This window comes from Giraffa tippelskirchi, chromosome 4 (assembly GCF_054371585.1).
Source record: "Giraffa tippelskirchi isolate mGirTip1 chromosome 4, T2T-mGirTip1v1.2.pri, whole genome shotgun sequence".
Classification (NCBI taxonomy): domain Eukaryota; kingdom Metazoa; phylum Chordata; class Mammalia; order Artiodactyla; family Giraffidae; genus Giraffa; species Giraffa tippelskirchi.
In genome coordinates, this window is record NC_137278.1 from 184,004,284 (window position 1) to 184,032,252 (window position 27,969).

Genomic DNA, 27,969 nt, shown 5'->3' on the forward strand with positions numbered 1-27,969 from the left:
TCATTCTATTTATTGAAGTGGTTTTAAGCTATGCACACATCTGATTTTAAAATTGATTTGCATGTTCATATTATTTCATAATCAGCAACTCTAGTAGACTTTAGAAATGATTGGTAAAATCAGAGACTCCATCTATATGCCAAGTACTTATTCATCACCTGTCAGAAATGTCATTATGGTAACATTTTTTTGTGCTCTATCCCTGGTCTACACATAAGAACTAGAGATCATAACCTGTCTAGACACAGCCTTCTGAAGTGTTCTCCTTTACTCACACACTATCATAAAAATTGGAAGATTCTACATGGAAGTCTGGATTTCTAGATTTTCTTGAAAACCAGTCAGTAGATTTTGTCAATGCTGGATCCTGCTTTCTGCATGAAAAGAATAGGTTGAGCCTGAGTAATAAATTCATTTTCAAGTGTGTTCAGAGGGTAGTTCACCACCACCAGTTCTTACAAGTTTAACCATCATACATAACACTCTTTATTCATTTGTTATCTCATTGGCTCCTTTGGCGTTGGAGCTTGCCAATGTGTACTTCATAATATGTTTACATCACACCCATGACTGGCTAAGAGAAGATGTAATTAAGTCTTGACATTCAGTGGTAGAAATGGGATTACCATGTATCTAAAACATTATGAGTAGTAATTTCTGACTATAGAAAAGAGGTTATAAAACTATCATTTCAAAGACTTTAATAACCATTTATTTCTAAGTTACTGGTGGCAAAAACAATGATGAACCTGGAAGTGAATGAATAGGAACATAGGTTATGATTCACACATCCAAAATAGAAGACATAACATATTCCATCAGGTCCACATTTTAGTTTTATATTAAAATAGTTGCAAGATTGTGGTTATCATTGGACTGCTGTGAAGTCTACTCTATGTAGCCCTGGTGCAAATCTGATTTGAAAATCTGATTTGCTTATTTCCAAATGCTAATTACTTATTATATGTCAATACAGACACTATATTGTTGAGTTCTAATGGAGAAGCTCTATACAGTCAGCAAAAATAAGACCGGGAGCAGACTGTGGCTCAGATCATGAACTGCTTATTGCCAAATTCAGACTTAAATTGAAGAAAGTAGGGAAAACCACTAGTTCATTCAGGTATGACCTAGATCAAATCCCTTATGAGTATACAGTAGAAGTGACAAATAGATTTAAAGGACTAGATCTGATAGACAGAGTGCCTGATGAACTATGGACAGAGGTTCGTGACATTGTACAGCAGACAGGGATCAAGACCATCTCTATGGAAAAGAAATGCAAAAAAGCAAAATGGTTGTCTGAGGAGGCCTTACAGATAGCTGGGAAGAGAAGAGAAGCAAAAGGCAAGGGAGAAAAGGAAAGATACTCCCATCTGAATGCAGAGTTCCAGAGAGTAGCAAGGAGAGATAAGAAAGACTTCCTCAGTGATCAGTGCAAAGAAATAGAGGAGAACAACAGATTGGGAAAGACTAGAGATCTCTTCAAGGAAATTAGAGATACCAAGGGAACATTTCATGCAAAGATGAGCTCGATAAAGGACAGAAATGCTATGGACCTAACAGAAGCAGAAGATATTAAGAAGAGGTGGCAAGAATACACAGAAGAACTGTACAAAAAAGATCTTCACGACCCAGATAATCACGATGGTGTGATCACTCACCTAGAGCCAGACATCCTGGAATGCGAAGTCAAGTGGGCCTTAGAAAGCATCACTACGAACAAAGCTAGTGGAGGTGATGGAATTCCAGGTGAGCTATTTCAAATCCTCAAAGGTGATGCTGTGAAAGTGCTGTACTCGATATGCCAGCAAATTTGGAAAACTCAACAGTGGCGACAGGACTGGAAAAGGTCAGTTTTTGTTCCAATCCCAAAGAAAGGCAATACCAAAGAATGCTCAAACTACTGCACAATTGCACTCATCTCACATGCTAGTAAAGTAATGCTCAAAATTCTCCAAGCCAGGCTTCAGCAATACGTGACCCATGAACTTCCAGTTGTTCAAGCTCGTTTTAGAAAAAGCAGAGGAACCAGAGATCAAATTGCCAATATCCACCGGATCATCGAAAAAGCAAGAGAGTTCCAGAAAAACATCTATTTCTGCTTTATTGACTATGCCAAAGCCTTTGACTGTGTGGATCACAATAAACTGTGGAAAAGTCTGAAAGAGATGGGAATACCAGACCATTTGACCTGTCTCTTGAGAAACCTGTATGCAGGTCAGGAAGCAACAGTTAGAACTGGACATGGAACAACAGACTGGTTCCAAATAGGAAAAGGAGTATGTCAAAGCTGTATATTGTCACCCTGCTTATTTAACTTATATGCAGAGTACATCATGAGAAATGCTGGGCTGGAAGAAACACAAGCTGGAATCAAGATTGCCAGGAGAAATATCTATAACCTCAGATATGTGGATGACACCACCCTTATGGCAGAAAGTGAAGAAGAACTAAAGAGCCTCTTAATGAAAGTGAAAGAGGAGAATGAAAAAGTTGGCTTAAAGCTCAATGTTCAGAAAACTAAGATCATGGCATCTGGTCCCATCACTTCATGGGAAATAGATGGGGAAACAGTGGCTGACTTTATTTTTTTGGGCTCCAAAATCACTGCTGAAGGTGATTGCAGCCATGAAATTAAAAGACGCTTACTCCTCGGAAGGAAGGTTATGGCCAACCTAGATAGCATATTTAAAAGCAGAGACATTACTTTGCCAATGAAAGTCCATCTAGTCAATGCTATGGTTTTTCCAGTGGTCATGTATGGATGTGAGAGTTGGACGGTGAAGAAAGCTGAGCGCCGAAGAATTGATGCTTTTGAACTGTGGTGTTGGAGAAGACTCTTGAGAGTCCCTTGGACTGCAAGGAGATCCAATCAATCCATCCTAAAAGAGATCAATCCTGGGTGTTCATTGGAAGGACTGATGTTGAAGCTGAAACTCCAATACTTTGGCCACCTCATGCGAAGAGTTGACTCATTGGAAAAGACCCTAATGCTGGGTAGGATTGGGGGCAGGAGGAGAAGGGGACGACAGAGGATGAGATGGTTGGATGGCATCACCGACTCGATGGACATGGGTTTGGGTGGACTACGAAAGTTGGTGATGGACAGAGAGGTCTGGCGTGCTGCAATCATGGGGTCACACAGAGTCGGAAACGACTGAGTGACTGAACTGAACTGAACTGAAAAGAGATGGCATATCAGTGTACAAATATTTGTGGCTCATTGTGATAAAGACTACAGTAAAGACAGGCTCTTGGTGATTAACAGGGGTGTTTAATTTTTGGTGCCAGTAGAAGATGGTGAAGTAAGGCTTCTCTGAAGACGAGCCACATTTTAGAAGAGACTTTAAACTATGCAGATGAGAGGGTTTTCTAAGAAATGCAGGTAAGTGACATCAGAAGGCCTACTGAGAGATCTGCAATTAGTTTGCAATTATTTTGGATGAAGTCATCTTAAATTTCTTAAATTTTCTTGTTTTGTGCTTTGTTGTAAAAGCCTGAGTTAGATAGCTATGTGTGTGCTCAATTGTGTCAGACTCTGCGACCCCATGGACTGCAGCCCTCCAGGCTCCTCTGTCTATGGAGTTTTCCAGGCAAGAATACTGGAGTGGGTTGCCATTTCTTACTCCAAGGGATCTTCCTGACCCGAGGAATGAACCAGCATCTCTTGCATCTCCTGCACTGGCAGGCAGATTCCTTACCACTAGCACCACCTGATGCTGATAGGAGATGTATTTTATTTTTATTATAGATGTTAACACATTTCCTGTTTGTAATTTTGGATGATTAGTCTGCAAAAAGCCACTGAAAGAATGAATTCACTTATTTGGAAGAATGCTGTCATGTACTTCAAAAGCATTATCTTGTTACCTTGTTCTGAGAGTACTTACTCAGATCCACGAATCCAATATCCACATACATTTTAGAAAACTGAGATACCAGTACAAAGCCAATGATTGGACCAATCATTGTTACTGCAAGCAAATTACCTAAAAACATTATAAAACATTTTTATCAAATGCCAATAATATATGGTTCTTATTACATTTTTTAAAGTAATACTACTCAATATATTTCTCCAAATAACTTTTCATTAAATGAAAGAATGAGTTGAGGAGCACTGTTATCTCAAGTTACACCCATGGAAAGTAACCATAAAATCTACTATTTTCTGTACATTACCTAAATACAAAGAAGAATGTCCTTCTTCAGCAAAATCATCGATGTAAGAAATCCCCAAGGGTACAATAGGGGTCTCCCCAATTCCACGAAGCATATTACCCATTAGAACATATATCCACATATATGACCCAGAATCCTTTCCCAAACCTACATAGACAAGAGAATGCTATATTTTAAACATTAATCTTAGCATTCCTGTTAAAAACTCAACTAATGTAACCATTTAATTATTCCATTTAAAGTGTTTTGTTCTTTTCTAATTATAAGAATGATTTATAGTCACATTACAGAATTTGACAATATAGAGAAACACAAAGAAAACAAGTAAAATGATCTGTAATCCCACCACACAGAGAGCCACTCCTGATGTTTGCTTATATCTTTCACATTTTTAGTGAACACAAAAATATGCATAATATTCTCTGTGTTCTTATAGCAGGATTTTAATGACTGCATCATAGTGTGCTGAATAAGTTTCATCATTTCTTTAATCAATCTCTCTCCTTGTTTGTTGATTTTAGCTGCTGAGTCATGTCTGACTCTTTTGCAATCCCATGGCTCTACTGTCATGGGATTTCCCAGGCAAGAGTAGTGGAGTGCCATGGGACGCCATGATTATAATGATAAATAAATCCTTCTCTATATTCCAGATTATTTCCTTTAAGATAAATCAATAAAAGTAGAATAGCTGATTTAAGCAGATATGCATATTTTTGTCCTTTACCATCTTAAAAATTAACCTCCAAAAGAGAAATTTATACACTCTCTACAATACATAAAATGTGGCTTTTTCCTCTACCTCATTTCTTTTTATTTTTAATTTTTTTCCTATCTAATAGGTAGCAAAATCTTTAACTAGTACTATAATAAAAATGATTTGCATTTTAGTAGGTAAACAATTTTTAATTTGTGCAATAATTTGCATTTTTTGTAAAGAGTAAAATTACATTTAAATATATTCATGCCACTTCCTCTTCTTTTACATTAGTTGCATATTTTCTTTGCCAATTTCATATCAAAATATTCCTTTTTTCTTATTGCTTCTATAAGCTCTTTATATATTAACAATGATTTTTGTCTTACATACATAAAATGAAAATGTTTTTCCTATTGTTTTTTAATAAACTTTTCTAATAGATAATATAATAGTTTTTTATAGATGTAATATAATTGTTAAATTTTAGAATATTTATTTGTGACAGTAATATTCTATAGTGTGAGTTCAATTCTTACCTTTTCCCACTACCTCCAGTGATGTTCTATTGGGTAACAAATTTTGGTTAATAGAACAAGTTGGTAAACTCAATGTTGAATTCTCTGATGGATCAAAAGTGGTGTCTTTAGAATACCTGTAACTGTAAGAACATCACTATATTTACTGAATAATTTTACTTTTCCCAGAAATGCAGGGGAATTTTCCCTTTAACTGTACCATTCTCTTCTCCAAATTATCAGGATACTCTTTATCAGTTTCCCAGCCTATATGTTAGGAGAAGTGATAGGTAAAAGTAAAATAGAAGTGTTCGCTAAGAAATATCATGCAATACTCCCCAGGCAAGGTGGATTATCACATTGCTGTCATCCTAATAATTCTTACGTTCTGGTCAATATATGAAATATCTTGGTTTCAAGTTTTTAAAAAATTTCTAAGTGCATTTATTCATCCCTTTGAATTATCTTCAAAGATGGTTACAATCTAAACTTTCAAAATTAATTTACAATCATATTGATTCACCCGCATTTTCCATCAATAATTTACCTGAATGTCTTTCATGGACACACAGACACACACACCACACAGAGTCATATGCCTGACTCCTCAAAACTTAGTTTAAAAAGTTCTAGTCTATTTCAGTTTGATAAGGAAGAACTTAATTAGAACAACAGAGATGGATCTAGAATAGGTACAAATGTTGTTATTTAAAAATACATGAATGGATGTAAAGTTATAGTGCTTAGTAAAATAAGTCAGGCAGAGAAAGACAAAGATTGTATGTTTTCACTTATATGTGGAACCTAAAAAAAATAAAAAGAACATATATAACAAAACAGAAACAGACTCACAGATACAGACAACAAGTTAATGGTTACCAGTGGGAAGAGGATTGGGGGAAGAGAGAGAAAATAGGTTAAAGGGATTAGAGGTACAAACAACTAGGTACAAAACAAATAAGATACTAAGATGTGATGTACAGCACAGAGAATATAGCCAGCATTTTATAACTGTAAATGGAGTCTAATCTATAAAAATAATGAATCTCTATTTTATGCACCTGTTACTATTATAATTCATCCATTATAGTTCAATAAACAATATAAATTAAAAATACTGAGGTACCCTGTGAGTTCCAAGGGCAATCTACTGTGTGCCAGGCATTATGTACAACAAATCACTAGAAATAAAACACACAGCTTTTGTTATCAAAATATCTTACATCCTCTAAGATAAACATATATGATAAAAGATACAAAAAGGTTAATATGTCAGGTCCTGAGTGGTTGTAAAGGAAAGAGAGATGATCAACTTTGCTTGGATATTGAGAAGGGTGTGGATTAGAGAAAACTTCACAATGAGGATTTCTTAGGAGATGAATTTTGAAGATAGAAAGGAGTTTAACAGGTAGACAAAGAAGGAAAAATACTCAAAGCTGTAGAAATACTATGAACAAAAGTATGACCTATTATGGCACATTTGGAAAACTCTAGACCTAGAGTGCAGTCCTCAACCGTGGGAAGCCGTATAAAATGAAACTGGGAAGATAGTCAAGGCCAAATCAATGAGTTACCTGTATATGCAAATGAACCTAGATATTAATTTGTAGGCAAGAGGTTTTCAATACTTTGACCAACAGTGAGAAATGTATTTTGCATCACAATCACAATACAGACGTATCCACACACACACACACACACACACACACACAAATTTATAAAATCAAAAAGAAAGTTTCACAGAATAACTGTGTTTTCTTCTATTCTGTTCTAGTCTATTCTATCCTATCATATTAAAAAATTGTTGGTCTCAATAATCTGAATTGATTTATTGATTGGCAAGTTTTTCAGGATCTGAATTTTGAAAAATATTGCTCTAGGATATTGGGAGTTTTAAGTAGGAGTAAAATAATAAGATTTTTGTTTTTAAAATGAACACCGTAGGACTTTCTTGCTGATCCAGTGGCTAAGACTCCAAGCTCTCAATGTAGGGGGCCTGGGTTTGATCCCTGGTCAAGGAACTGGATCTCACATACTGCAACTAAAGATTCTGCATACTGCAATGAATATTAAAGATCTCATGTGCTGCAATAAGGCCCATTGCAATCAAATAAATAATTTTTTAAAATAAAAATTACAAAAAGTAAAATGAATACTGTAGTATAGAATGTGAGTTACAATGAAGTTGAGATGGGATGCAGAAAGTCCAGGCCAGAGATGATGGGAAAGAAAAAAGGGACAACTTTGACATACAGGAGGCAGAAAAAGCAAGATTTGGTGACCACTGGTCATGTGTGCTGAAGCAAAGAGTAAGTCTAAGATGAGATCCTTGACTTTGGTTAGAATCCCTCTGTGGATACATGAATCACTGCTGAAAGAGTGAATGTGAAAAATCTGAGCTGGTTTTGACACAGAGATAAATTCAGTTCTGAATATATGGGTGGAAAATGTTTGTAGGATATAAGGCTGGAGATACCCATGAGGCAGTTGATTATATAAATCTTGAGTATAAGATAAACTCACTGTTTAGTGATAGTTGCATTTAATGCATGTACTTGACACAGATCATGTAGAGTGTAAAGTGAAGAAGATTGGTAAGGGAACTTAGGCAAGACTGACCCTATGGCATCAGAAGCAGAAGGAAAGGGTGGGTATGATGGAGAAGCCAAAAGGAGGAAATAAATCAAGAGGGAGTAAGATGATGGAAATAAGAAGGAACAGTACTAGGAAGAAGAAAGACCTTATGAAAATCAAATATAGTAATTAACATAGTAACAAAAAAAGCATGGCTGTTGGCACTGATAATGAGTAAGTAATTTATATCTTTAGCAGAAGCTGCTCATTGACTCTCAGTATCCATTATTCTCCCCTTTCTATGGTAACAGAATCTAGGATCTTCAGCTGGGAAATGGAAGCCTGAAATAAAGTCTATCTTTTCCCAAGAACTTTATATCTAGATGTGAGGTGTAACAAAGTTCTGGCTAGCTTGAAGCCAGTAGAAGTGTTGTGCTTCTGAAGATATTTTTTAAGCCTCAGCCTGTGGGAGTTCTGTTTCTTCTTATTCTTCTCTTCTTCTGTCCTGTTGTAAGGAACAACATTGCCACAACTCAGACCATGAAGTCAAGGCCAGTCAAGGCCTAGGTTGGCTACGTTAACTTTTTATGTAAAAAATAAGCTCCTACCTTGTTTAAGCCATCACTAGTTTTGGTTTTCTGTCATCAGTATCTGACTCTACTTAAAACTACATAGAGACTTAGGTAGAAGTCTCAGTGGAGATGGTAGTGGGAAAACCCATACTACAGTGAGTTGAGTGGGGAAGTTGTGAGAAGCTTTTGGCAGGAAAGAGGTCTCTGCAGGAGGTCCCTTTGTCTCTTCACTTTAGCAAAACTACATTGTAACTAACTTTTAAATCAGGCACCGCATGTGCTACTCAATCTCCAGCCAAAGCACACCTTTCAAATCTTTTGATCACACGATATCTTACCTAACCTGTCTATTCCTTCCGTAGATCAAAGAAGTAAAAATGAAGACTGAGTAATTAACAGGTGATCAGATCTCTTTCCTAGCTTTCCCTTCAGTGAACAAACTGTGTGAACAAGGTAGCGTCTAAAGAAAGATCACAAGAAGTTGACAAGCCTGCCCACAGTGGGGGATGGTAACTTTGACCCTCTTTCTCAAGGATTAACAGATGCCTTCTGTTTTCCCTTCAAAAACATTTATGGCTAAACAGAATTATGGGAATTGATTTTGGGAGGATAGGAGTCCATCTTCTCCCCAGATTGTTGACATTCTGATTAAAAGCAAAGTTAACCTTTCTACCAACAATTGCCTCTCAGGTATTGATTGTTGGGTGGTAAGCAGTTGGACCTGAGGTCAGTAAATAAAGTCTTATTAAATAGTATCAAAATCTTGTAGGCAGAGACATAAAATATATGTTATAGTAAAAAGTCACAAAAAGCTTATTTATTTTCTATGAAACTGCACCTGATTTATTGCTATTCCTATTTCAATATCAATGAGAGCCACAGTAGATAAAACAATGAGTTAATTATTACATAGAAAATATAAAACATTTCTATACATGCTTAGTGGACATTCTTCTTAAAGGGAATACTTATTTAAAAATAAAAAATAAAATTCTATGATTAATTTACAAGGAAATTATCATTGATAGCATAGAGCCACTTACTATCCCATGAAGAAATGTGGTAAAGCAGTCAAAATACTTCCAGTTCCCATAATAATGCAACCAATTCCAATTAGCTTCGGTCTGTGTAATTTGGCTCCAAAGTAACTCACAAATACAATCACAAGCAAATTTCCTACAAAGAGAACAAAATTATTTTTATATGATTCATTATAGCAAACAGAAACTGAGTCTACATTTGTGTCCAAGAGAATAGAAAGCCCAGAATGGATACAAATAAAGCATAAGACATAGTATGTGCATGCTAAGTTGCTTCGGTTGTGTCGGTCTGTTTGCAATCCTATAACTGTAGCCCACCAGGCTCCTGTCTCAATGGAAGAATACTGAGGCAGAATATTGAGGCAAGAATATTGTAGTGGGTTGCCATGCCCTCTTCCGGGAATCAAACATGTACTTCTTAGGTCTCCTACATTGCCAGGTGAATTCTTTACTACTAGCACCATCTGGGAAGCCCATAAGACGTGGTACCTTTCTTCAAAGGTCTGGTAATATAATTAGGATAAAACTCACTTACCTTAGGCCACTCACTATACAGTTTATGGTATTAATAATAAATAGACTTGACTTTAGATAAGAGCGAAAGTACTTGAATTACTTGGTGATATCAGTGAAGCAAAATTTTATGAAGAATTTGGAGTTGAGTTGGTTGTATTGGAATGGAGAAAAATGGACAAAATTACTCAAGGAAAGATATCTACTCAATGCATTTTTCATTCACTTTTAGCATTCTTTAAATTCCTATTAAGTACAGAAGCCAGAAGTATAAGAAAAGAATAAACACTGTATGGTATCTGCTCTAAAAGAACGTACATACCACTGACAAGAGTAGATAAATGGACAGAGGGTTCAATCGCTGGTTGAGGAATTGGGATCCCACATGGATCATGGCATGGCCAAAGAAAAAGAGCATACTTGTGAAAAATGTATGTAATCTATACAACAGACATAAATTTTGAGTCCTTTCAAATAATTAAAAAGAGGGGGAAAGAGGAAAATTGGCAGAGGCATTCAGCAACCAGTTCATAAAATAAGAGAAATAATTCAATTTCTCAGTAATTCAATTGCTCAATAATTATATAAAGTCTCACTAGTATTGGAGAAATCCAAATTAAAATGAAGACAACAAAGCAATATACTCAATGTTCTTAAAAAAAAACCAAAACAATTTAACCCCAAATTCTATATCCTGTTAAATAGTCTGCCCATTTTCCTTTTCCCCATCTTTTTAGTGATTTGAAGGGACTCAAAATTTATGTCTGCTCTGTCAGGGGACATTCAACTTTAAGGGATCCAGTATGTTGTTTTCTTCCTTTGTGTGCCGTTTCTCAAGGACTCTCTGTTCCTTATCAGCTTCTGGACAGCAGGAAGGAGCAGAGCTGCACACAGTTCTCAGGACTGAGATCACAGGAAAGAGCACCTGCTTGGATTCCCTTCAGTGACCTTTTAGGACTATCCATTTTGTTGCAACTGGTGGAATTTCATTCTTGTTAATGGCCGAGTAATCATTTTATTGAAGATATATAAGCATGAGTTTCTGCAAATAAAGTACCCTTGTTTCACTCGAGACTTGGGTCCCCTGCGTCCTTCTTCTCATCGACTCCATTCCCCAGGTCCCAGTCTACGAAGACCATGACAATGCTCCATGTGGGATCCCAGTTCCTCAAGCTGGGATTGAACCCTCTGTTCGTTTATCTCCTTTGTCAGTGGTATGTATGACCTTTTAGAGCAGATACCATACAGGGTTTATTCTTTTCTTATACTTCTGGCTTCTAGGACCATGAAAGGTACTCAATAGGAATTTAAAGAATTCTAAAGGTGAATGAAAATTAAATTGAGTAAATATCTTTCCTCAAGTATTTTTGTACTACAGGTATTTCCTATAGCTATAGGAAAAACAGCTAAAGAAGTCAACATTCACAGGTAGTACGTTCTAGGAATACATTTAAACAGCTTTGAAACTGCAGGGGGACGTGTGTTTGTGAACCTGGAATTGGGGTATGATGGCTCAGATGGTAAAGAATCTGCCTGCAATGCAGCACACCTGGGTTTGATCCCTGGGTTGCAAAGATACCCCTGGAGAAGGGAATGACCACCCACTCCAGTAATCTTGGAGAATTCCAGGGACAGAGGCGCCTAGTGGGCTACAGTCCATGGAGTCACAAAGAGTCAGGCACAACTGACTAACACTTTTACTTTTTTCAAACAGTAGAACCTAACAAACATTGCTTCAAAACTGTTCCTCCCTCCTTAAATCATCAGAATCATATTCCTCTCTCCAATCTTTTTTTGCACTAGTGCATCTTGAGAAAAGGAAGGTTAAAACCCTGCAAAATATTAGTTTGCAGACAGTGAGCTTGTGTAAATCAGAGCTGCTTAACCTCTATACTTTTGACCTTTTGGACTAGGTAATTCTTTGTTTTGGAGCTGTCTTGGGCATTGCGGGATGTTTCGAGGCATCTCTGGCCTCCACCACTAGATGCCAGTACCATTCCCTAATCCTCAGTGATGACAACCAAAAATGTCTCCAGATACTGCCAAATTGCCATGGCAGGGGAGTGGGGATCCTTACCTCTGGTTAAGGATCAGTGGTGGAGAGCATATACGAACAGTTTTCACCTCTGCAATTCTGATTACTAAATAATCAAAATGCATATAAAACTTACCAATTTCAAAGCTTCCATCAATTAAGCCAACAGTAGAAGATGATATGTCAAATCTCCTTTCTATTTGAGTGATGGAACTTTTCATAATGATTGCACCCAGTGCCTTAGAAATAAAGCTGAGTGACAGGGCTGCCAAAAACATCTAAGGAAAAGCAGGAAAGGGAAAAATGATTAATCATAAGATCACATAATGCTTATATATATACAGAATTTAAAAAGCTTTCTTCTTTACTTACTATTGTGTGTGTGTACATGTGTGTGTTAAAAGAGTACTCACTTTCTTCTATTTCAATTGGTACTTCTTAGTCCTTTTAACATTAACATCATTATATCCATAAAGCATCATTTTCTAACTTGATTACAGTAGCAGATTATTGCAGCTGCTACTGCTGCTAAGTCGCTTCAGTCGTGTCCAACTCTGTGCAACCCCATAGACGGCAGCCCACCAGGCTCCGCTGTCCCTGGGATTCTCCAGGCAAGAACACTGGAGTGGGTTGCCATTTCCTTCTCCAATGCATGAAAGGGAAAAGTGAAAGTGAAGTCGCTCAGTCATCCAACTCTTAGCGACCTCATGGACTGCAGCCCACTAGGCTCCTCCGTCCATGGGATTCTCCAGGCAAGAGTACTGGAGTGGGGTGCCATTGCCTTCTCCAGCAGATTATTAGAGTAAGACAAAGTTGAATTTTTCTTTAAGTTAATGTCATTGGTTCATTTCTCAGTTCATTTCAGTCGCTCAGTCATGTCCGACTCTTTGCTACCCCATTAACTGCAGCACGCCAGGCCTCCCTGTCCATCACCAACTGCCGGAGTCTACCCAAACCCAGGTCCATTGAGCCGGTGATGCCATCCAACCATCTCATCCTCTGTCGTCCCCTTCTCCTCCTGCCCTCAATCTTTCCCAGCATCGGGATTTTTTCAAGTGAGTCAGCTCTTCGCATGAGGTGGCCAAAGTATTGGAGTTTCAGCTTCAACATCACTCCTTCCAATGAACACCCAGGACTGATCTCCTTTAGGATGGACTGGTTGGATCTCCTTGCAGTCCAAGGGACTCTCAAGAGACTTCTCCAACACCACAGTTCAAAAGCATCAATTCTTTGGCACTCAGCTTTCTTTATAGTCCAACTCTCACATTCATACGTGACTACTGGAAAAACCATAGCCTTGACTAGACGGACCTTTGTTGACAAAGTAATGTCTCTGCTTTTTAATATGCTGTCTAGGTTGGTCATAACTTTCCTTCCAAGGAGTAAGCGTCTTTTAATTTCATGGCTGCAATCACCATCTGTAGTGATTTTGGAGCCCCCCAAAATAAAGTTAGCCACTGTTTCCCCATCTATTTGCCATGAAGTGAAGGGACTGGATGCGATGATCTTAGTTTTCTGAATGCTGAGTTTTAAGCCAACTTTTTCACTCTCCTCTTTCACTTTCATCAAGAGGCTCTTTAGTTATTCTTCACTTTCTGCCATAAGGATGGTGTCATCCGCATATCTGAGGTTATTGATATATCTCCCTGAAGTCCTGATCCCAGCTTGTGCTTCCTCCAGCCCAGCGTTTCTCATGATGTACTCTGCATATAAGTTAAATAAACAGGGTGACAATATACAGCCTTGACACACTCCTTTTCCTATTTGGAACCAGTCTGTTGTTCCATGTCCAGTTCTAACTGTTGCTTCCTGACCTGCATACAGGTTTCTCAAGAGGCAGGTTAGGTGGTCTGGTATTCCCATCTCTTTCAGACTTTTCCACAGTTTATTGTGATCCACACAGTCAAAGGCTTTGGCACAGTCAATGAAGCAGAAATAGATGTTTTTCTGGTACTCTCTTGCTTTTTCGATGATCCATCAGATGTTGGCAATTTGATCTCTGGTTCGTCTGCCTTTTCTAAAACCAGCTTGAACATCCGGAAGTTCACGGTGCATGTATTGCTGAAGCCTGGCTTGGAGAATTTTGAGCATTACTTTACTAGTGTGTGAGATGAGTGCAATTGTGTAGCAGTTTGAGCATTCTTTGGCATTGCCTTTCTTTGGGATTGGAATGAAAATTGACCTTTTCCAGTCCTGTGGCCACTGCTGAGTTTTCCAAATTTGCTGGATATTGAGTGTAGCACTTTCACAGCATCGTCTTTTGGGATTTGAAATAGCTCAACTGGAATTTCATCACCTCCACTAGCTTTGTTTGTAGTGATGCTTCCTAAGGCACACTTGACTTCACATTCCAGGATTCTGGCTCTAAGTGAGTGATCACACCACCTTGATTATCTGGGTCATGAAGGTCTTTTTTGTATAGTTCTTCTGTGTATTCTTGCCACCTCTTCTTAATATCTTCTGCTTCTGCTAGGTCCCTACCATTTCTGTCTTTTATTGAGCCCATCTTTGCATTATATCCCTTGATATCTCTAATTTTCTTGGAGAGATCTCAAGTGTTTCCCATTGTATTATTGTATTATTTTCCTCTAGTTCTTTGCATTGATGGCTGAGGAAGGCTTTCTTATCTCTCCTTTCTATTCTTTGGAACTCTGCATTCAAATGGGTATATCTTTCCTTTTCTCATTTGCGTTTCACTTCTCTTCACAGCTACAAGAAAGGAAATCCTATCACATGCTACAACATGGCTGAGCCTCAAAGACATGCTAAGTGAAGTAAGCCAGTCACAAAGGGACAAATACTGTAAGATTCCACTCGTGTGAAGTATTAAAGTAGCCAAAATCATAAAAGTAGAAAGTAAAAATATGGGTCCCCAAAACCTGACAAAGACAACAGAGAATATTAGTGTTTAGTGAGTATTTCAGTGTTGCAAAATGAAAAAGTCTAGAGATCGTTGTAAGTAACACGAATATACTTAACACCACTGAGGTTACCTTTAAAAGTTGGTTAAGATAATAAATTAACATCATATGTTTTTAAAAGTATAAAAAATGTATTTTCCCATTAAAAAAATGTGGGTAGCCTTCTACTGAGAGAAGTAACATGTCCTGCTGGATATGTTCAAACTGTCACTGTGGCTGATGGATAGAGGTATGTTACTACATAGGTTCATTTTTTTTCCCCTGTAACTTCTCTTCACTTTTGTCCTCCCATGATATATGAAATTTATACAGATGTAGAACTTCCTGGTAAGCATTTCCTCCTCCACTCCTCTCCCCTACCCTTTATTAATTTTAAAGTTCTGTTCTTTTTATAAATATATATGTATAACTATAAATAAATAAATCTTATAGATATGTATGTATACATATACACACTTATGTGTGTGTGTGTGCACGCACGCCCGTGTGTGTGTGTGTGTACAGCCATAGGTGAATTTTTTAATTTATTAAGTTGTTGCCTCTTTTCAAGAGTGGTGAAGTAAATAAAATATCTGGTGATTCTTGCCTGCCTACTTTCTTTTACATATGGAAGCTCCCTGTCCTTGTCTTTGAATATTCAATCTTTGTGAAGCCTTTCTGGGATAGAGAGGCAGCAGTCTTTGGCAGCAGAGTTGCTCAGCAGTAAAGAATCAGCCTGCAAATGTAGGAGACCCAGGTTTGATCCCTGGGTCAAAAAGATCTCCCAGAGAAAGAAATGGCAACCTGTTTCAGCATTGAAGGGACAGAGAAGGCTGGTGGACTACAGTCCACAGGGTCGCAAAAGAGCCAGGCATGTTGTAGTGACTAAAACAAGTCAGTAGTTAATCTGCATGTGGGCCCTTCACTTCTCCATTGGTGTCACCAGCCACTAGAGACACTGTTCTGCTCCATATGCCCAGGCATCCACCCACACTCACTTTTCCTGCCCAGGGTAGATGCCTCTGCAGCTTGCTGCTTGAACTAAGTTGGGGTGGGAGGGTAATTTGACAATCAGGTGAAATGTTAAACAAGAAAAGAGGCATGTTTTCTCCGACTGAGTGAGTGACTATCCAGATGCCTGCTGCTTGTCTCTGGGACCTGTCTTGATCCCATGATCAATGGCTTTTGCCGTTGAAGCACCCTCGGAGTCACATCCGTGTTTTTTCAGCTTTCTTCTCCTGCACTTGTATTAGACTGTGATTTCTTTCTTTAGCCTAATTCTTTTTCCTTCTTAGTTTTCTGAAAACTCATAGTTTCTGATTTACAGAATGTATCTCTTCTTGTTTTCTAGCACATCCACAAGTTGCTTTTAATATCTTTTACATTTTTATTAAAGTCGGAGCGGGGAGGACATGGCTTCAGCCTTATTATTCGCAGTGTGCTGTATTGAACTGGAAGTCAAGTTCTACCTTTCCTTCTCTAATAAATGGAAAAAAATGTTATCAGGCTTTTTATCAAACTCAGATGCCTGACACATTATGAGTATGTACTCCATAAATGGTTTTTGTTTGTTGAATAAATTGTTGTTCCTTGGTTATAAATATGGTATAGAGTTTACATGCAGTGAAACCTCTCATTTTTTAGATTTTCAGCTTTTAGATGGAGATAATTCCAGTAAAATTGTTATGAAGATTAATTAAAATAATATACATAAAATTTTTGGCACATAATAAGCATTGATAAATGTTTGATTTTATTATCACTGTGAGCTATCATCACTTAGCTTTGGGCTATAAATTCATTCAGTTAAAAATAGAACTCTGATCACCTAGCCAAACACATTTTTTGTCAGGTACTATTTGAGTTGCTGCAGAATCAGTAATGAGCACACTGAAAAAATGATTTATTGATTATTAAAGAAATACTGAGGCACTCTTATCTAAGTCCTGATCATCAAAGCTCTAATTGGTACAATCAAAGAGGAGGGGGTTTCAGAAAGTAACAGGACATTATCTCATTAAAGCAGATACAAGTGTGACCAGAAGTAAAACTTGTCCTATATAAGAGCAGCTTTCTAAAAGTTCTGAAAAAGGTTTTGCAATGTCCATATTTTCAATCCTAAAAGGAAAATTAGCTCAAAACAAAAGAGAGATTCAATAAAATCAAAATTCGCACGGTATAATTCTAAGTTGGTTTTACAAAGAAGAAAAGAGTAACAGATGCAAACACAAGGGCTACAATAGGATTCTTCATAAACTGGGATTTTAGAAGGATATGGAATGAGTTACTGTAGATAGATTTATAAATGTGCTTTCTTTTATTCTATCTATAACCTGAGCTTTGAGCATTTTAGCCGTGTTCCTAATGTGGGGCTGAAGTTCAGAGAAAGAATGGTATGGCGGTTTTCTTAGAACATAAATAATTAGATAATAAAAAACTAATTTCTTCAATGAAAAATATTAAAAGACTGATGCCATGAGGATAGAGAATTTAAGATTGAGAGATTTCAGGACAGAGATACAAATATCCACAATTATCAAATACATTTTAAAATATCACAGGCAGAAAGACACAACTAGCACTGAGATAAAAGGTAAAGTCTGTATTTACCTTCAATAGTCAGGACTGACCAGCAGGTCAGTCGTTTGTTTATTATGGCAAGAGCTCTAGAATTAAGATCAGAAGGCAGTTCCAAGTTTCCACATTGCCATGTGTACAGCCATAATCAACAACATAAACTCATTTGAACCTCAATTCATTTACTCAGCAAACATTTGTTGAGCAACTACAGTATGGTAATTAACTCCACTAAGCCTTGGAGTTGGAAAAAGACTTAGAGTAAGATGGGAAGTAAAAACGATTAAGACATAATAAATACCCCCAAAGAATTAATGTTTCCCTGGCCCAATAAACAAATAATGCCAGTATAATAATGTAATGAGTACTGCAATTGCTATACATTTATAAATGTATGAGTACACAGGGAAGTGGGTAATTCTGTCTGAAAAGATCAAAGTTCCTATAGATGTGGTAACATTTGAACGAAGTTTTTAGGGAATAAAAGAAGCTTAGAAACCGAAAAAGAAATAAACATTTTAAACAAAATAGGAAACTCACAGAAAGCCCAGAGTAGTGGAAGAACACAGATCATTTGCAAAACATAAAGAATATCTGTGGGTGAAATATAAGGATAGAAATATGCCAACCGTTGGGAGATCAATCTGCATTTTTAAATGTGACCTAAGGAAATTAAATTTTAGAGGGCTAATTCTGTAGTCATGAGAAAGATGAATTTATGGCAAAGAAATTAGTTAGGAAGCTGATTTCAGAAAGAAAGATGAGCAGAGATGGGAAGAGGGGAACAGAAGGTTATAGACATGCTTAGGAGAAGTTTAAGAGGAGAACCAATAAAATATGGGAATAACGGAATATAAGTATTCTGATTTTGTTTTATAGTTTGCTTCATTTTATTTAGTAATACTATTATTTGGGATGAGAAAAAGAAGAAGTCTTAGGGAAGACAATGAAACCATCTCTTCACAAATCAAATTTGAGATGTCTAAAAATAAACTTCTACCTGATAGACACAGGTAAGGCAGATTTGGTGCTCAAGAGAGAGTTTTGTCTGGAAGCAGTTTTGAGATTTACCAGTGGATAACTGTACAGTTAATCCACATTCAGGGTTGTTACAATATAACGGCTTATTCCTGCCCCACTGCATCCTAACTTTTCCATAACTCTCTTTTTTTTTTCCTCAGTAAAAACCAAGATTTGTTTACATTTCCATGAATCAAATCTTATTTTTTTACAATATTCTTCTTAAGTACCTTCAGCAGGCTGAGGGTGATTTTTAAACATTTAGTTCTCCAGTGTAGCTGAATAAGTTTCCACTGGACTGATCCTGTAAAGTCTTAGGGGAAAACAAAAAACACCCCAAAACATGGGAGAGCCAAAAAAGCTGTCAGATTCTGGAGAGGACTTGACACTTAAAAGGAGACACTTAAAAGGAGACATCTAAGGTTAGTTTCTTTTTCTTATGGCTTTAAGGTGAGGCCACAGTTAGCATTATTCAGAAAAGTTAAGATTCTTTTAGAAAACTCACAGTACTTTTGACCTGAAGAATGAGAAAAAAGAGTTTAGATTAAAATTTAGGGGAGAGTGTTTGCTTTGGCAGCACATATACTAAATTTGGAACAATACAGAGAAGATAAGTATGGTCCCTGTGCAAGGATGACATGCAGGTTTGTGAAGTGTTCCATATTTTTTATGATACTTCTTAAAGACCATGAAATATATTAAAATGTGGATAGACAAGAGTAAATTAACATTTTGCCTGCAAAAAAAAAAATCTGTAGGTCGTCAGTGTAATGTTCTGATCAAAATGTAAATGTAGGGGCTTCCCTGGTGGCTCAATGGTAAAAGAATCTGTCTGCCAATGCAGGAGACACAGATTTGATCCTCTGTCCAAGAGGATCCCACATGCTTTACAACAACTAAGCCCATGTGCTGTAACTACTGAGGCCGTGCTTTAGAGTTTAGGAGCCACAACTACTGAGCCCAAGTGCTGCAGCTACTGAAGCCCGTGCACCCCAGAGCTCGTGCTACACAACGAGAAAAACCATTGTAATGAGAAGCCCACGAACAGAACTAGAAAGTAGTCTCCACTCACTGCAACTAGAGAAAAACCCATGCGGCAATGAAGACTCAGCATATAAACATAAATTTTAGAAATGTATATGTATACACATATGATTGGAATTGGATTATCTTAAACTCTCAATTTTTTATCTAAATATACCCTTGCATCAGAGGAGCCAAAGCACTTGGATCAGAAAACCTGCTTGTATTTTTGCAATAAATGTTGGTTTAATCTGAAAAATAAATTAAAGGGAGAATCTCATAAAGGAGAGATCCAGAGAATGGGGGCCTTAAATTCTGTATGTAAACTGTCCAAATATTTGACCTCTGAACAATTTAAACTAGCCCAGCTAAGGATAAAGTAATTGAACTGAGATTTGAACTATTTCCTAAGAGATAGAGATTGCAATTTCAGGTCAACAAACTTAATTGCCTTGTAACACAAATAAAAAATATCAACAAACTTTGGAAGAATACAACAATGTCTAAAATAATGAACACATGAAGAGCCAGGAAAATGTAGCCAATTCTCAAGAAAATGAACAATCAACCAAGTCCAACCCTTAGATTATGTTAGTAACTAACACATATGTTAGTATTGCTAGACAAGAATTTTAAAGCAACTAATCTAACTGGGCACTCTGATGTAGAGGAAAGTATGTCAAAAACAAAGGAAAAGAAACAGAACATTTCACACACAAAAAAACTGAAAAGAAGCTATAAAAATGAGAAAAATGCACTATCCAAAATAATATGCATAATAAAGATGCGAATTTATACCGCATCTTCTGAATAGATATATGTGTACTCTCTTTGTGCTTTCCTATGACATAAATATTAGTATACATCCAAATTTTCTTAAACAGAAACTGTAAACAGTCAATATATCCTTTAAAAAATGTTTGAGAGCAGAGATAAAGATGAAGGTTTGCATCTGACACCCTACAGAAAACTTAGTTTCTCCTCATTCACTAGATATTTCTTTTTCCAATTAATGCAGGAAGGACATGAAAACAATTTATGTTATTATCTGGAAGCTGATATTTGCTAGGATGTATACCAGGTATTCTACAATTATTATTTCTAATGCTCACAAAATCCTTGCCTGTCATGCATTTCTGTCTTCAGAATAAGAATAATAAAGTTTAGAGATGCTAAGTTATTTAACCAGAGGAGTAAAGATAAAAATGTAGCAGAACTGTAATTGAAATGCAAGTATTTCACACAGGAAAAGCAAACAATTCTTGGATCTGATATACTCACATACTTTTCCTTCATCTCCTTATCATCCTAAATCACATCCTTATTACTCTCATTTGGCTTATTTTTTTTTCTTAATGATATAGATTCTGACAGGTGTAAGGTGATATCTCATTATGGTTTTGATTTGCATTCCCCAAATAATTAATGATGTTGAACATCTTTCAATGTACCTTTCTGTATCTATGTATGCATGGCCTTTCAAAGGCCATCATATGTCTTCTTTGGAAAAATGCATTTCAGTTCCTCTGCCTATTTTTTTTTAAATGAGGTTGATTTTTTTGTTGTTGTTGTTAAGTTCTGTGAGTTGTTTAATATATTTTGGATATTAACACCTTATCTGACATATGATTTGCAAATATCTTCTCTCATTCAGTAGGTTGCCTTTTCTTTTTTTTTTTGATGGTGTCCTGTACTGTGCAGAAGATCTTTTGTTTTTTATTTTTGCTTTTGCTTCCCTTGCCTGAGGAGATATATCCAGAAAGTATTGCTAAGACCAATGCCAAAGAGTGCATTACCTATCTTTTCATCTAGTTTTATGATTTCAGTTCTTACATTTAATTCTGATCCATTTTGAGTTGCTTTTTAAAGTTGTCTGCTCCTGGACGTCTGTTTTTGGGACTTTCTTGATTACTATTTTAATCTCTTCACTAATGATAAGTCTGTTCAGAATTTATATTTCTCCACAATTCAGTTATGGAAGGTTGTATGATTCTAAGAATTTGTCCATTTTTTTTCTAGATTGTCCAATTTGTTGGCAAATAGCTGTTCATAACATTCTCTTGTAATTCTTTTTATTTCTGGGGTATCTGTTATTATTTCTCCTCTTCAGTTCTGCGTTTATCAGTTTTCCCTCTTTTTTTAATAGTGAGTTGAGCTAAAGGTTTGTCAATTTGTTTATCTTTTCAAAAGACAAGCATTTAGATTCATTGATCTCTTCTATTGTCTTTTCGAGTCTGATTCATTTATTTCAGCTCTGATATTTATTATTTCATTCCTTCTACTGACTTTGGGCTTCATTTGTTCTTCATTTTCCAGTTTCTTTAGATGTGAGATTTTATATATATATATATATATATATATATATATATATACATCTTATTTGTTAAAGTAGACCTCTACTGCTAAAAAATTCTCTCTTAATACAGCTTTTGCTGCATCCCATATATTTTAGTATGTTATATTTTTATTTTCATCTGTCTGAATTTTTTTCCTTTGAAATATTCATTGAAGTTGTTCAGTAGCATATTGTTACTCTCCAATATTTGTGATTTATCCAGCTTTGATTTATAGTTTAATGCTATTGGATTTGGGAAAAAATGTTTGATATGATTGCAGTCTTCTTAAATTTAATGTTTTGTATCCCAACATGTGGTTCATCCTTGAGATTGTTCCATGTGCTCTTGATAAGAATGTGTATTCTGCTTTATTTTGATGGAATGTTCTAAACAAATCTGTCAAATTCTCTTGCCTAATGTTTCATTTAAGACTGCTGTTTCTTTGTTGGTATTTTGTCTGGATGATGAATCCATTGATGTAAGCAGGGTGTTAAAGTCTCATTATTATTGTGTTGCTCTCAACTTCTCTTTAAGTCTTTTTATAATTGCTTTATATATTTTGTTGCTCCTATTGTAGGTGCATATGGATTCATCACTATTATGTCTCCTTTATGAGTTGTCTCCTTTATCATTGTATAATGCCTGTCTTAGTGTCTTGTTATTTTATTTAGCTTGAAATTCATGTTGTCTGATATGTATATGGCTATACTTGTTTTTTCTATGTGCTAGTTGCTTGAAGTATCATCTGTTATCCATTCACTTTGAGCCCAAGTTTGTTTTTAGAGCTGAGACGAGTCTCCTGGAAGGAGCATATAGTTGGGCTTTATTTTTAAATCCATCCAGACCACCTTATCTGCCTCCTGAGAAATCTGTATGCAGGTCAAGAAGCAACAGTTAAAACTGGACATAGAACAACGGACTGGTTCCAAATAGGGAAAGGAGTACTTAGAGGCTGTATATTGTCACCCTGCTTATTTAACTTATATGCAAAATACATCTTGCTAAATATCTGACTGGATGAAGAACAAGCTGGAATCAAAATTGCCAGGAGAAATATCAATAACCTCGGATACGCGAATGACACCACCCTCATGGCAGAAAATGAAGAGAAACTAAAGAACCTCTTGAAGAAGGTGAAAGAGGAGAGTGAAAAAGCTGGCTTAAAACTCAACATTCAAAAAACTAAGACCATGGCATCTGGTCCCATCACTTCATGGCAAATAGGTGGGGAAACAATGGAAACAGTGACAGACTATTTTCTTGGGCTCCAAAATCAATACAGATGGTGACTGCAGCCATGAAATTAAAAGACTCTTGCTTCTTGGAAGAAAAACTATGACCAATCTAGTCATCATATTAAAAAGTAGAGACATTACTTTGCTGACAAAGATCCATCTAGTCAGAGCTATGGTTTTTCCAGTAGTCATGTATGGATGTGAGAGTTGGACCATAATGAAGGCTGGACACAGAATTGATGTTTTTGAGCTGTGATGTTGGAGAAGACTCTTGAGAGTCCCTTGGACTTCCAGGAGATCCAACCATTCAATCCTAAAGGAAATCAATCTTGAATAGTCATTGGAAGGACGGATGATGAAGCTCCAATACTTTGGCCACTTGATGCGAAGAGCGTACTCATTAGAAAAGACCCGATGCTGGGAAAGATTGAAGGCAGTAGGAGAACGAATGACAGAGGATGAGAAGATTGGATGGCATCACTGGCTCAATGGACATGAGTTTGAGTAAGCTCCAGGAGATGGTGAAGGACAAGGAAGCCTGGCATGCCACAGTCCTTGAGGTCACAAAGAGTCGGACATGATTAAGTGACTGAACAACTGACAGTTGTTGTCAGTTGACAACAAAGCCACCCTATGTTTTTTCGCATTGGTGAATTCAATCCATTTACCTTTAGGGTGATTATAGATGAATGAGGACTTAATACTGTCTTTTTGTCTTTTGTTTTCTGATTTATCTATATCTCCCTTTTTTCTTTTTGTGTTTGTGTTTTTGTCAATCATTTTAGTTTGCTAAGTTTTTTTTTAAATCAGGTTTTTATGTTTCCTCTTTTTTGTGTTTTGTGTCTCTTCTCTAGATTTATGTTTCATGGTTACCATGAGGTTTGTATAAAATATCTCATAGATAAAATAATCCTTTTTCTGCTGATAGCATCTTATCTTCATTTGCCTATATAAGTGCCATTCTTTTCATCTTTTATGTTTCTGTTATCTCAAATTATCCCTTTTTATGTTGTGAGTTTGTTATCAATTTAAGGAGCTATGGTCATTTGTATTGCTTTTTTCTTTAACCTTTATTCTATAATGAAGTGTTTAAAATTCTATGTAGTTGCAATTTTCAGACTCTATTTATCACCTTACTCAGTGTTATGTACCTTTGACTTTTTGTTTCTGGTAGAAGACTTTTTGTTTCTGGTAAAAGAGTTTCAGTGTTTCTCATAAGGCAGGTCTAGTGTTGATGAAGTCCTTCGGCCGTAGTTTGTCTTGAAAACTCTTATTAGTTTCTCCTTCATATCTGAATGATAACTTTCTAGAAGTTATCATTAGCTAGATAGGATATTTTTGGCTGACAGTTTTTCTTCATTTTGAAAATGTCATTCCACTCTCTCCTGGCCTGTAATTTCTGTAATTTAAGAAACCTTCTTTCCTTTGTAGGTTACCATCTATTCTTTCCTAATTGCCTTTAAAAGTCTTTTTGTCACTGAGTTTTGATAGTTTTAATATGGTGTGTCTTAGAGAACATCTTTTTGTGTTGAGGTAATTAGGTATTCTCTTAGCTTCATAGAGAATGAATATTTTTCATTGCACTTCCAATTTCTGCCCTACATTTGGGAAGTTCTCAGCTATTATTTCTTTAAATAGGCTCTGTTTCCTTTTCCCTCTCTTCTTCTGGGATACCCATCATGCTAATATTTCCCTTCATAAAAGAGTCAGATATTTCTCAAAGAATTTCCTCATTTTGTTATGTCTTAATTATCTCTTCTCTTTTATCTACATCATTTCTAGATTTCCACCTTTGAGCTTGCTAATTCTCTCTCATATTATCTGCTCTATTTTTAGTGCTTACTAATGCATTCTTCATTTTGTTTATTGAGTTTTCCAGTTCCAGAATTGCCCTTTCTCTCTTTTTTTTTTTGTTGAGAATTTTGATCTTTTTTAGTAAAGTATCCCTTCTGTTCATTAATTTCATTTCTGAGCTTATTGAATTGCCTTTCTGAGTTTTCTTGTAACTCATTCAGTTTCTTCATGACAGCTATTTTGGATTCTCTATCAGATCACTATACTCTATCACTTTAAGAAAACTGTCACCTTCTTGTGACTCTGAGATTGTTGATGCCTTGCTGCTGTCAGTGTCACCACGTAGGTCACTGGAATGGCAGGATCTCCTTCACCAGAAAGACTTCTTCACCACAGACAGAGGGAAAGCATAGACTGGAAGCTAGGTTTTCAAGTGCCTCTGCTGTGTTCAGAGTTATCAGATTCACGGGGGCACCTACTGTGGGTGGGAGGTCTGGCTCAGAGTTGTAGGCACCTCCCAGACTAGAGGAAATCATCACAGACCCTGTTGCCGTCACTGCCCAGTTTCCTATGGATTTGGGCATTGCTGTGCCTGAGAGCCTGGAGATATGTGCACTGCTTGCCCTGAGGCTGTTGGGTCAGCAGCCATAAATGGGGGTCTGGGGTCATAGGAACTGCCTCTGCTGTCCCCCAGTTCCGCCTCTTCTGGGCATCCCAGCCCACTCTACTTTGGATGTGCAGATGCAGGGATGCTCTGGCATCCTGGTGTGTTGTACAGAGTCAGCTTTTCTAGGCTGTGGATGTTCTACTGGTTGCAGATTTAAGGGGATGGAAAAAGGGAGACTCTTACTTAACCATGATTTTGATGTCACCCAATTAGTCTTATTTTCAGAATATTTGTAATCTAAAATTGGGCTTCCCCAATGGCTCAGTGGTAAAGAATCTGGCTGCAATGTGGGAGACACAGGAGATGCAGGTTTGATCCTTGGGTCAGCAAGCTCCCCTGGAGGAGGAAATGGCAGCTTGCTCCAGTATTCTTGCCTGGAGAATTCCATGGATAAAGGAGTCTGGTCGGCTTTGGTCCATGGGTTGTGAAGAGTTGGACACAACTGAACAAATGAGTACACACATAATCTCAAATAACTACTATTTGTATTATTGAGACAAATTTGTTTTTTTCTTCTCATCTTTAAATTGTATAATTTCTTAGAAGAATTCCTAGCTAGAATGCTTAGTGAATGACATTATTATTAGATCTCAATTTCCATAAAGTTTAGTCTAATTTTTAAATGCAGCTTGGACCTCAAGGAGATCAAACCAGTCAATCCTAAAGGAAATCAGTCCTGAATATTCATTGGAAGGACAGATGCTGAAGTTGAAGCTCCAATACTTTGGCCACTTGATGCAAAGAACTGACTCATTAGAAAAGACCGTGAGGCTGGGAAAGATTGAAGGCAGGAGGAGAAGGGGATGACAGAGGATTAGATGACTGGATGGCATCACCGACTCAATGGACATGAGTTTGAGCAAGCTTCAGAGGTTGGTAATGGACAGGGAAGCCTGGGGTGCTGCAGTCCATGGGGTCACAGAGTCGGACGCAACTGAACAACTGAACTGAACTGAACTGACCTGAAGTATTATTGATTAAATATGCTACTTCCAAACAAGATTGGAATACAATTTGTTGGTATGTTTCAGAAAAACTAAGTTCTTGATATACTGTATCTATTTTTTTAACCCTGACTTTATTTTGTATATGGACTTTATATCTCATAATTCCCTCTTCTTTCTTCTGATATCCCCTACCCACTACTTTGTTTCCTTCTTAGCAAAGGTAGAAAATTATTTATGGATTACCTGGTATGCATGTGATGCAAGAAAAAAGAACGTATTTTGCAATCATAAGATCTAGATCCAGTTGTCTTGTTTTTAATTTCCTAACCCAACAAAGATGAAAAAATTACACAGTTCACTGAACTTCAGTTTCCTAATCCATTAAAAGATAATACAAAATAGTTAGCTTATTTATTTTATAGGGTCATTGTAAGGTTCAAAGGAAAAAATGTTCATGAGCTCATGGATATGTTTGTGAATGTTTGTCAATGCACCAAATGTATGTAAATTGCAAGGCCATTATAGATTTATCCTGTTTTTTCTTTTTATTAATATGACTTGTTTTTAAAACTTTGCTCCATTCACACTCTGCAAATAAATATATATTTTTTTGCACTAATGGAAGAAGAATGTTAAATGCCAAAGCCATTCCTACCACTTCTGTAAAACATATCATAACGAAGTTAGAATCATGTATATTATAGAGTGAAAAATATTATAAAGTGCTTATCTAATATCTGGGCTTCCCTCATAGCTCAGTTGGTAAAGAATCCACCTGCAATGCAGGAGGACCCCAGTTCAATTTCTGGGACGGAAAGATCTGCTGGAGAAGGGATATGCTACCCACTCCAGTATTCTTGGGCTTCCCTTGTGGTTCAGCTGGTAAAAAATCTGCCTGCAATGCGGGAGACCTGGGTTGGGAAGATCTCCTGGAGAAGGGAAAGGCCAGTATTCTGGCCTGGAGAATTCCGTGGACTGTATAGTCCATGGGGTCGCAAAGAGTCCGACACAAATGAGTGACTGTCACTTCACTATCTAATACCTAGCCCAAAGACTTAATTTTTATTAAATATTAACCTTATGTTTTAAAAAATATTTTGATGTCTTTCTAATGTGCTTGATGTCTTCGATTTTGATCTCTTTGATTGAATTTTGCTTTATGTAATTTTAATACATTGTGAAAATCACTTAAAAGTTTTTTGATATTTGATGTATTTCTTCTCTTTTCTATTATGTACTAATTATAAGCAATTGTATTGTCTTTTAAACTTCAATTTGGAAAACTATCTTGTGGTTAATTCCTTTCTTTTTTTTTTTTTTTTTACAGATTTTATCATTT

General features: G+C 36.6%; 1 protein-coding gene, 2 long non-coding RNA genes and 1 other non-coding gene across 5 annotated transcripts in view; 3 read left to right on the forward strand and 1 right to left on the reverse strand.

Annotated features, from left to right (window-relative positions):
- LOC145546186 (uncharacterized) overlaps nt 1-27,969 on the forward strand; it is a 238,619-nt gene that overhangs the window by 34,184 nt on the left and 176,466 nt on the right. The window lies entirely within an intron of this gene.
- The window catches only part of LOC145546180 (solute carrier organic anion transporter family member 1B3-like), a 70,417-nt gene that overhangs the window by 32,662 nt on the left and 9,786 nt on the right, over nt 1-27,969 (reverse strand). The window contains exons 1-6 of one of the 2 annotated variants that reach the window (XR_014082623.1): nt 23,364-23,752; nt 12,268-12,409; nt 9,587-9,719; nt 5,419-5,540; nt 4,186-4,332; nt 3,894-3,992 (exon numbers count right to left, since the gene is read on the reverse strand). Coding sequence is in view for 1 of the 2 variants with exons in the window: in XM_081592263.1 (XP_081448389.1) it covers nt 3,894-3,992; nt 4,186-4,332; nt 5,419-5,540; nt 9,587-9,719; nt 12,268-12,409 (643 nt within the window). In the remaining variant the exon portion in view is untranslated. Of the gene's footprint in view, nt 1-3,893; nt 3,993-4,185; nt 4,333-5,418; nt 5,541-9,586; nt 9,720-12,267; nt 12,410-23,363; nt 23,753-27,969 lie in introns of those variants that run through there. The other variant, XM_081592263.1, reaches the window with a different exon arrangement.
- Nucleotides 1,885-27,914, forward strand: LOC145546189 (uncharacterized). The gene is made up of 2 exons (XR_014082632.1): nt 1,885-3,388; nt 26,312-27,914. It is a non-coding gene; the product is annotated as an uncharacterized LOC145546189 (long non-coding RNA).
- Nucleotides 19,190-19,296, forward strand: LOC145504017 (U6 spliceosomal RNA). Its single transcript, XR_014052010.1, has one exon. It is a non-coding gene; the product is annotated as a U6 spliceosomal RNA (small nuclear RNA).